This window comes from Cydia splendana, chromosome 1 (assembly GCF_910591565.1).
Source record: "Cydia splendana chromosome 1, ilCydSple1.2, whole genome shotgun sequence".
Classification (NCBI taxonomy): Eukaryota; Metazoa; Arthropoda; class Insecta; order Lepidoptera; family Tortricidae; genus Cydia; species Cydia splendana.
Genome location: NC_085960.1, coordinates 1,115,458 through 1,125,703, shown reverse-complemented (window position 1 = coordinate 1,125,703; position 10,246 = coordinate 1,115,458). Strand labels below are relative to the sequence as shown.

General features: G+C 36.9%; 2 protein-coding genes across 3 annotated transcripts; one reads left to right on the top strand and one right to left on the bottom strand.

Moving 5' to 3' along the window:
• Window positions 1–1,166: 1,166 nt before the first annotated feature.
• LOC134806589 (uncharacterized) lies at window positions 1,167–5,406 on the bottom strand. 2 transcript variants are annotated; one of them, XM_063779905.1, is made up of 8 exons: window positions 5,259–5,406; window positions 4,543–4,906; window positions 3,918–4,049; window positions 3,448–3,554; window positions 2,816–2,977; window positions 2,314–2,525; window positions 1,837–1,948; window positions 1,167–1,316 (listed from the first exon to the last, which is right to left on the bottom strand). In XM_063779905.1, exons 1-8 carry the CDS (start codon window positions 5,334–5,336, stop codon window positions 1,203–1,205), a joined length of 1,281 nt encoding a protein of 426 aa, XP_063635975.1. In that variant the 5' UTR covers window positions 5,337–5,406; the 3' UTR covers window positions 1,167–1,202. The 2 variants fall into 2 exon arrangements, with proteins under 2 accessions (XP_063635975.1, XP_063635984.1); XM_063779914.1 differs by having other exon boundaries at window positions 3,448–3,542.
• A 2,071-nt stretch (window positions 5,407–7,477) lies between these two features.
• LOC134806666 (cyclin-dependent kinases regulatory subunit) lies at window positions 7,478–10,220 on the top strand. Its single transcript, XM_063779995.1, has 2 exons — window positions 7,478–7,651; window positions 8,104–10,220. Exons 1-2 carry the CDS (start codon window positions 7,593–7,595, stop codon window positions 8,324–8,326), a joined length of 282 nt encoding a protein of 93 aa, XP_063636065.1. The 5' UTR covers window positions 7,478–7,592; the 3' UTR covers window positions 8,327–10,220.
• The last annotated feature ends 26 nt before the right edge of the window (window positions 10,221–10,246 follow it).

Sequence of the window (10,246 nt, the reverse complement as noted above, 5' to 3'; positions counted from 1 at the left end):
CTTGATTTAAATTGAGATTAGACAGAAATAATTGTCAATGTCAAGTACAGTTAGCATCAAATAGATAGTGACGACCGAAGTGGGTACGTACCTACACATGTATGTACAGATCCTTATTTCTGTGGTAACAAAGGTGTGTTACGATATATTTGGCCACTTTTACCGTCACTGTCTATTTGATGCTGACTGCTGTACGGTTACCATCAGTTTGTCACTGACATAAACGCCGTCGAGAACGTAATTTACTTTCTATACATCCCGTTTGCACTAATATGCGAGTGCGAGCGAGATGTATAGAAAGTAAATTACGTTCTCGACGGCGTTTATGTCAGTGACAAACTGATGGTAACCGTACACTACATGCAGGGAAGGGGGAGATACGTTCTTTGCCTTTAAGTAATAAAACTTTAGGTACTTACCTACTAGTGAATGCATTTTTAAAGTCTTTGATATCTTTAGTCTCCTCCTATATCTCTATTCATCGACATAACAATAGCTAAGGACTCTTGTTGTATTATAACTTTTGTTTTCGTTTAATACCAAATACGCATACCAAATAAAAATATAGGTATCTGCCTAAGAATATATACATATATGTAGGTTGGTACACATATTTTTTTTACACTCACATTAAATTAAATATAATCATCAATGTGCATTGTATGACTTGTTTTCTTATTACCGAAAAAATAAAAAAAAATAATAATTATTGAAAAACTTTTTTTTTGGAACATGGAACAAATAAAAACATTTATGTAATACTTAACCCAATCTCGCCAGGGTTTACCACCAACCGTCTACGACCTATACAAAACATGGAACACCAGGAGAACAAAAGGTCACTTTATTTTCTTAACCTTAAAAATATTATTAACATATAATATACATATATATATGTGTTTATTTTATATACAAGTTTGATCTTAGATGTTTTTTGTACAATTCATACAAGATGAAATCGGTGGGATTTTTCTGATAATAAATGGCTTCACAGTTTGTCAGAAAAGGTGATTAATTCTACGCAATAAAAAACTGGTTTATTGGTGTAAATAATCTTTGTCAGAATGCACGAAGGTTGATATTGGCCTGTAGCCGCGCGCAGTTGAAGTCTTTGGCGGTCAATGAACACAATGATTTTCCGAATGGTCCTAATAGACCAAAGGCGCCAATTGTACCTAGAGCGCAATACACCTTATTAAATCTTATAGAACTCCACCGTCTACTAGTTCTCTAACTAAATCCGTCATTTTCTTCCTGCATGCCGCATTTGATGTCGATACTGGGGTCGATTCATGAGGAGGCACTACTTCACTATCCTGGAAAGTAAACTTATATTGGATACTTGTCACTATGTTGTAGCAAATGAGTGATATAGGAGCAAATTCTACAGCATCTATTTTTACCTATAGATGTTGCAAGCTTTGCTTCTATGTGACACAAATGTTAAACGTGAATAATTTATTGGTAAAGACATGCAGAAGTGATATTACTTTGACATTTCGCATGTTGCTCGCCTTTCGCAAATCGTTCACGCACTGCACGCGCGTTTCCCATACATCTATACAATGTAATACTAGTCATATAAGTAATTCCATGTATTACTTTACATAGTGTATGAAAATTGTACATATTGCAGAGATTAATAAACTAAACTAATCATAGCGAGTAGTTAGAAGGCTTATCATATTGTCAACGCGTTCTCCAGATCTGGGCGTACCAAAATTAGGTTTGCTCGCTACGTGCGTCGAAGACAACACGAAATTTACTCGTGTCAAATCATTGTGTTACTAGCCTATGATGAGTCATATAATAAGAGCACATTTTATATTAATTCACCTTAGCCTGGTATAGATTTGGCGCCTCGTTGCTGTCACAGGTCATAATCGGGTACATGTCTAGTGCTACTCCGAGGCCAAATTTCCCGCTACGGTGGAACTCGTCTTGGAACCTTTGAGAAAAGGAAACAATCATTTAATAAATAAATAAAAATAATACTTCCAATAACACTTGGTTCACTCCGATTTTCGTGCTTTTGATTTATGACAGGCAATCTTGTACATTCTAGAACTGTGGTTGTTGATGTCTTATATGAAAGAAAAAGTGACATGCTTGAGAAAATTCGACGCATGTCGTCGTAGCCCGGCTAGCCGAATATGCAGAAGACGCTTGTGCGTACCCAGCATTGGGAATTGGGGGTCTTGGTAATTTTTTCTTTCATATATATATGAGATCTATTTTTGATTTATAATTTAAATAGTAGTATTTCTACTTGATATAACACAAATAATTAGTTTTGTTTCCTGTGATACTTACATTTCATTAAGCGTATCTTTATTCATCCCACTAAACACCGAGCCATCGTCGCTTAATTCCACCAATCTCTTATACAGCTCGTCGGAATAATATTCTAGAAGAGACGGTAGATTCTCTGTCCTTTGCTCTCTAGTCAGGCATAGGTATAGAAGGTACGCCAGGTCCAAGGCCGGAGACGCGTAACGGACTAGTTGGAAGTCTACTATGACCATCTAGAAATAGATCACATCATAATAATACTCTAGAAGAGATCAGATGCTCTGTCCTCTGTTCTTGTGTCAGGTATAGAAGATAGGCTAAGTCCACGGCCGGAGAGGCGTAACTGACTAGTTGGAAGTCTACTGACCATCTAGAAGCAGATCACATCAAATTTTACATGTGTGTACCTACATCTGTATGTGCCTATCCCAATATTGTCACTTGGACAATGACACAAAAAAAGACAAAACAACTCAATAAAATGTCGATCTACGATTACTAAATGTACACAGCTAACACGTACCTCAGCGATGTCCCCATCCACATATCGGAATAAAAAGTTGTTGGTCCAACAATCCCCATGGTTAATGACGGCCAAAGGTTCCCGCGGGGTCACCAGAGAGACCATCATTTGAAAGAAGGTTTCTTCGCTGCAGAATTCACGGAATTTTGACAGATATTTTTCCTGGGAACAGATAGAACAATTAAAGTAAAATTAAATACATAAAGTAATCACAGTATGAAACATTTAAAGTAAATCATAGAACATTCATAACAAAACAAATAAGTTTGAATACTTTTGAACAAAAATACTCTTTGTTGATCATCTCTATGAAATACAGTAACTCAAGTAGAGATAAACAACAGGTAGTCTTCTCGCTAAAAAACGATCTCTTCCAGGCAACCTTCATGTAGCGGCAAGGCAATTATATATGAAACTATTTAGACATTGTACACTGGAATGTCTTTTTTTTACCAAGCAGATACGTCTGCGAGGGATACTACATTTGTATATTAAATGAAAAATTGAAAAATTCACTACCTCGGGCAAGATCGAGCTTCCGACCTTACGGAACAGAGTTCCAGTCTTGTGCGAAGCGGAGAATATTTAAATTTTTCCTTTATTATATTTTTTTGCACTAAAATGTGTGGTACCTTATCTTCACAGTCTGCCAGCTCTTCCTCAACCATGTCCACAGCGTTACGTGTCGCTTCTCGGTAGTAGGACTTGTAATAGTCTTCATTATCACCTGTAAACAACACTGAACACAACACAATATTAGGGATAAGTAGAGATACTTATCCCTAATATTCTTTCCTGAAATAGGAAGTTTAATGTGAAACAAATATTCAGAAAAAAACAGTTTTAAAGATAAGTAAAAAAATAAGCTTATGGCACAAAAAAGATACGAGTACAGAGAGCACAAATAAAAATTTCTTTAACCTCAATCTTTAGTTAAGTAAGAACCGAGGTTCCAAGGGGTTAACTTCCCTTTAATTTAACAATAATGTGTGAAAATCGTGAAACTTTAAATAGTATTAAGTTCCATACCATGTCAGCCTGTCCCATAACAATATCACCCCCATCACTTGCAAGAAAACACGGAAATTTCACTTTGTCTTACCTTCTGAGATGCCATCCTGCACGTTCAGAAGTTCGTAAAACTCTTCTGGGTTATAGTGCTTCATAGCCAGCGATAGAGCGTGGAACTGAGACAAGTTCTTGAGAACAAAGTAGCATTGCTCGATAGTTAGCCCTAGAAACAATACAAAGTTCATGACGCATAGGATTGCCATACATCAGAATTTCCCCTAACATGTCAGGATTTTTGGTCCTCTGTCAGGATTGCGGGGGGGGGGGGGGGACTTGGCGACCGCTAGAAGCTAACCAAAAGTTTGGAGTTAAGCAGAGAAAAAGGAAGGGTTATGCTGTAGCTATAGCATACCGTAAGGGGCTAGTGACTTGTGACAACTACTAGTCGGACTCAATTTTATTAGCTTTGAAAATATACATAGGAGTTTTCTTGGTACAATTAATAAAGTACTTCAAGAAACAGAGCCCTAATGTCATGTTTTTAGGGAGAAGTTTTTAGAATGAAGTCCAGTCTTTTATCAGGATATTCCATTTTTATCAACCCTAATGGCATAATCAGAGGGTAGTTAATTATAAGGATGGCGAGCACAACTGACATAGCCTGCTGCTAAAGTTGAACAATACGATATTGATGTAATTTGCATTAACGTACTTACCTTGTCTTCTGTCCGGCATCACAAACCCCTGCTGCTTCAAGTCCTTCAAGATAACTAGATCATCCTGCGCCAGATAACACTTCGGTATCGCCTTGAACGAGCTCTTGACCTCCCGCTGTTGCTGGAAATCATTCAAAGCGGGCCAGATCTTGTTGTAAAACGCCACTTCATTGCAGAATAACTCTTCACTCTTGAAGGTTTTCCTTCGCTCTATGCTGTCTGGAAGGCATTTGTAGATGATGGAGCCAGTCCAAGGCTTGGTGGTCTCGCCGGAGGCCTCTGGGTCTCGCGTCTGGATGCCTTTCAATTGGATGCGGAAAACCATGGAGGTGTAATTGTCACCTCGTTTGGTGCCTGGGGCGCCCTAAACCAAAAGAAAAACAGTGTTTAGAAATAACTATTATCCTGGGTACCTATATAGAAAGAGTTTGTTAATCTAGAAATTATCTGGGGACAATAGACATTAAAATTAAATTTCAAGATATATGTCTGAAGATTATTTTCCTTGAAGTATAAATTGACCCTTATACTTACTTACATATATGCAGCATGTAGTTAAGGCTATCCGGTGGGTCTTACTTAAATAGATATAATAATAATTTGATTGATTGATAAATAAGGGTCAATTTATAACTGTCCAGAATCAATTCTAACACGACTATTATAGTTTCGTAACCATGCACACTATAAAACAAATACTAATTAGGTCAAAATACCTCAAAATCCTGTATAGTGACATCAGGATAGTCGTCCTTAAGTAGGTTCTGAAGGAATTCCAATGTAATGTCACTCATATCGGCTACGCTGGTTTACTGAACACGGATTGAAGGTTGCGCCTGCAGCCGTCGTGTGGTGACCATGGTTTGGGATAGTTTCAGGATTTTCATTTTCCAATCACCTCGTTTTGCTGACGATAAATGGCTTTATTCCAATCTTTACTAATAATACCTACCCAAAAATATTGTCTGTAGGTAGATAGATAGATTTGGGGACAATGGAAAGTACTTTCTTAGAGTAGGTAGTTTCTTTTTTTTTCTAAGAGACTGGAAACTGACGCATTTTCTTTAAGATTTATACCTTATTCATATTTGCATAGCCGTATACAGGATGTTGTGCAGATACGGGTCATTTGCCATCTCAGCTTATCGAAAACAACCTTGTGCCCACATATTAAGTGGTGAGATAACTTTTACGGTCCAATCGTTTTTATATTAACTATTGTCCTGTCTAGTACCGTTATCATACGCCCCCTACAGGAGGGTTATGTAAATCTGTGCTGCCTGGGGTCCAAATTGAATAATGTCCCAATCTCCATTTATTACGTAGGTATATGCACCACGTTTCCGCACACAGAGGTCCCGGCCCAAATCGACTATGAGAACATTGTTCTGATATATCCATGTTGCGTCATTGGGCGCTTTTATATACTTTAATATCTGGGAGACCGAGCTTTGCTCGGAAAACATATAAAAACTCAAAAATGCGCGTTTTCCCAGAGATAAGACTCGCTCGCTACGCTCGTGAATCTATTATTGAATCTTTCGCTTGCACGAGACTCAAAATAAGCACTCGAAGAAATATCAAACTTTGATCTCTTGTTGTACAAATAACTATTATTTTTGCAAGACGAGTCTGCAACGATTTTGATAGCACACGCAGTGTAAGTGTTGTGAAATTATGACGTATAAATAACACTTGCACTGCGTGTGCTATCAGAATCGTTGCAGACTTGTCTTGGTCTGACTCTAGAAGTTTGACGTTTAAAATAACACTTACACTGCGTGTGCTATCATAATCGTTGCAGACTTTTCTTGGTTTAACTAACTCTACCCCTGTGTAGGGTTGCCATACGTCCCGTATATACGGGACTGTCACCGTATTTAAGTATCACGTCCCTTATCAGTTCCGACTAATTATGGCAACCCTACCCCTGTGTCCCATTCAAAAATGTAACATGGGCAGATCAACAATTTCATGTCACTCACGATTACGTTCTCATTTTAAATTATACCTACCTACACTAAAAAAATATGATCTATCGAGCACACATGAAAATGATTTCATTAGATTAAAACTGCTATTACAGTATCAGTATCACTTACTTACGTTCGTTCGTACGTAACGTACAAACAGTAAACTTTACTGCTTGGTTCGATAGGCTCATATGAAACTGTTTAAAGCATTAAAACGTTAACGCAATTTCAATGGTTTTAAACGATTTTTCTTCTCAGTGTAGCGCTTTTCGCTGGCGCATTGTAGCCATTAATTATTATTTTTCCGAAAATGATGTTCCATACTATCGCTCGTGCGTAAGAAGAATGTAGGCATAAAGGGAAAAATTATGATACATTGAATTTCGCGCCTTCTTGGGACGCGAAATTCAGAGTATTTGCGCGCCTTCAGGATTCTTTGTCATACGGTTTCTTTGCATAGTTCCTTCCTTCAGTTAGGAATAGGAACCATCCATCTCTTTGCGAAGATTCAATCATGATCTACGATTGACTTTCACCAGCCTTTCCCCTTCAAGCATTTAATTAGCTGTCAGCTGTTCCCAAATTTAATGATACTCAGATATTCTAACCTTTTAAAATTCACACGTCTTTAAATTTCGTGAAATGGAGCACAAAATGTATGTCAAAGTCACTTTGACATTCCATCCCTCCATAATAGTAGGTCGCTCTGAAACTGTTTACTACAAGAACACTATTTTTAATTCCAAAAATCTTAACATTGGAAGTTTTTTTAAAACAAATAATAATTTTACTATACCTTTCCTAATAAAACTTACAATGTTGATACTTACTATTAGATTACCAAAAATACGCTAGTTGTAATGATTGATGACTTACTACAATGACTACAATGACTGTGTGTTCTGAACGTTTCTCATTGACATTAGTGACAGTTGCCGGTCGCAGTGGTCGCACTAAAAAAGTTGAATGTGATAAACGAACGCTTCTAAGCGAGTCAGCTGAAAAAAAGCTTGCATTTAATACATCGAAACATTTTAATCCTGAAAAGATAATTACTTTCTTGAAGTTGTGACCAAAATGCCCGTGGACCAGATTCAATACTCCGAAAGATATAATGATGACGTATATGAATATAGGTGAGCAATATTTTCAATGTTTTAGTTAATACCTATCTGATTATATTTAGTCGTGATTTTTTTCTGATATCCAATCTTAGCTATTGCGCCATGTCTGCCTATGAAATTTGCATTATAAAATGTCGTAATTGTATGAATAACGATAGTTCCGTGCAGACATATTGTCCACGTAATCTGAGTGAAACCATCACTTTTACTTTACGTAGGTGTCCAGTAGAGGACGATTTTAGATGCATCGGTAGCCTAGTCTGTCTATTCTAACGTATACTGAATGCCACATGGTGAATTTGCGCTTTTATTGTACCAGAATTGTATTGTTATTGTGTTGTACTGAACACTGAATTCTGCCTGCCTTTTCCACCGAAGTTTTTTGGGAATCTGCTGAAAAAAAATTATCAACAAAATATAAAAATCGGTGCAAATGTACACAATGCAATAATTCTCCATTACAGACATGTCATCTTACCACCGGACATCGCTCGGCTAGTGCCCAAGTCCCATCTAATGACGGAGACAGAATGGCGGAACCTTGGAGTGCAGCAGTCCCCTGGCTGGCTCCATTTCATGGTCCACAACCCGGAGCCCCATGTCCTGCTGTTCCGGAGACCACGGATGGACATTCAGCCGCCGGTCAACGGGTTAGATAGTAATACAAGCTCGACTGTCAAAGTATAGATGTAGAAGGTGGGTATTTTGTTTAGACTTTGAAATTGGTTTGAGATATTAATATAGATGAGAAGAGAGGAGACATGAGGGAATGTTGTTGGTTAATTCCTGCATGTCTCCTCTCATCTACCCCCCAGAGGAAAGGCAGGCAGTCCGCATCAAATAGATTGTGGCAGCCAAAGTGGGCAAAGATATTGTTACCTTTGTTACCATAGGAATGATGGAATGATGGAAGGAATGACCCACATATTTGACCACTTTGGCAACCACAATTTATTTGATACTGCCTGTACATGGTCAATTTTATGTTAAACTTATTATTTGAAAGTCTAAACAAAGCATTACACCAATTAATTTTATCATCCTTGGAATTAGTAATATCATTAGTATAGCAAACATTTTAAATCAACTAGGTAATCATTGAGGTCGAATGTATTTAGAGTTTTATCAATTGATAATAACTTTGGCTATGTGCAAAAATACTGAGAATATGTATAATCTAAGCCACGGTTCTCCAAATTACGGCCCGCAGGCGGAAACGTGCATGCAAGTCTGCACTTAACCCTTTGAACGCCACGCCTATTGTTCGCGGTATTGTGTGCCTAGCGTGCGTCATCGTAAACCTCGCCGGAATGCATGAAGGTTGATATTGGGGCTGTAGCCATGCGTGTCAGTTGACGTCTTTGGCAGTCGGTCGTCAGATTGGCTTGGTTTATCCCAAGGCCATCTTAAAGAAAGTGGAGTGGAGGCTGGTGAAAGTGGTGGTGGCTGGAAAGTGGTCCCTTGTCAGAAAATTTGGAAACCTAGGCCTTCCTTCCTTGTGTACAAAATATTGTACATATTTCAATTTTTATATTTTAATTGGATATACAGTTAGAACTTGAGAATTTCTTATTGATTTATAAATAATATTCTAATTCCAAGGATTATTTGTTATGATTCATTTCCTAATACTTATTGTATGAAATATTTAAACATGTTAAACGACTGAATATTGTAGCTACGTGGAGTTTATGTAATAGTTGATAGATAATTCGTGTTTTTATCTAAAATATTATTGATTCAGTCTTATGGATGGTTGTATATTAAGATTTTAAAAATATAATACTAATTTGATTTTTAATGTCCCCGACTTGTATATGAGGGACTTGTATAGCCATTGGAATTTAAATGAAACTGGTATTATACTTTAAATATCTTAATATGTTTTATTTATGTAGCATTTATAACATTGAATTCTATTGATAATATTGATATTCTAAAATATATGTATTTATTACTAATAGTTTGGATTATAGGCTTTCTATATATTATGCATCAATGCATGGTTGGCTATGTGCGTGATTGTGCGCCCGCGTGACGCCTACGGACCACATTAGTACCTAATTTTACAGTGGACGTATGAGTATATTCTGAAAAGTTCAGAATGTCGGGTAATTACAAAAATGGACTCTATGCGATAGAATTATGGGTGATTTTCGGAATTAGCCGAATACACCTTACTTCAAATAGTATAGAAAGTTCCCTATTTTGCCACTAAGTGCGCTGTTGTAGCTTTTACTTCCCCAATTGCACAATAAACTTAATTCGTCTTACATCCAACGTGAACGCTAAAATAGCAACCTAATTGCATCTACATAAGGTTTGTTTTAGCATAACTGTGTTTACGTTTTAGTTTACATAGAAAACTTGCATTTAAATGCAAGTTTAAGTATAGCAAACTTTCTTCCATTTTTTTTATTGTAATATTTGTGGAATGCGTGCCTTATGAATTGTTTTTGATTCTTGTGATGTGACAGAAATAACTAATTTAGGTTATCCATGTTGTTCCTTAATGCCTTAATAGATGTACTATGTACCTATTTTATTGTTAATAAATACGATTAAATTACTTTAAATCTTATATTTCTTCTTTATATTCTCTACTAG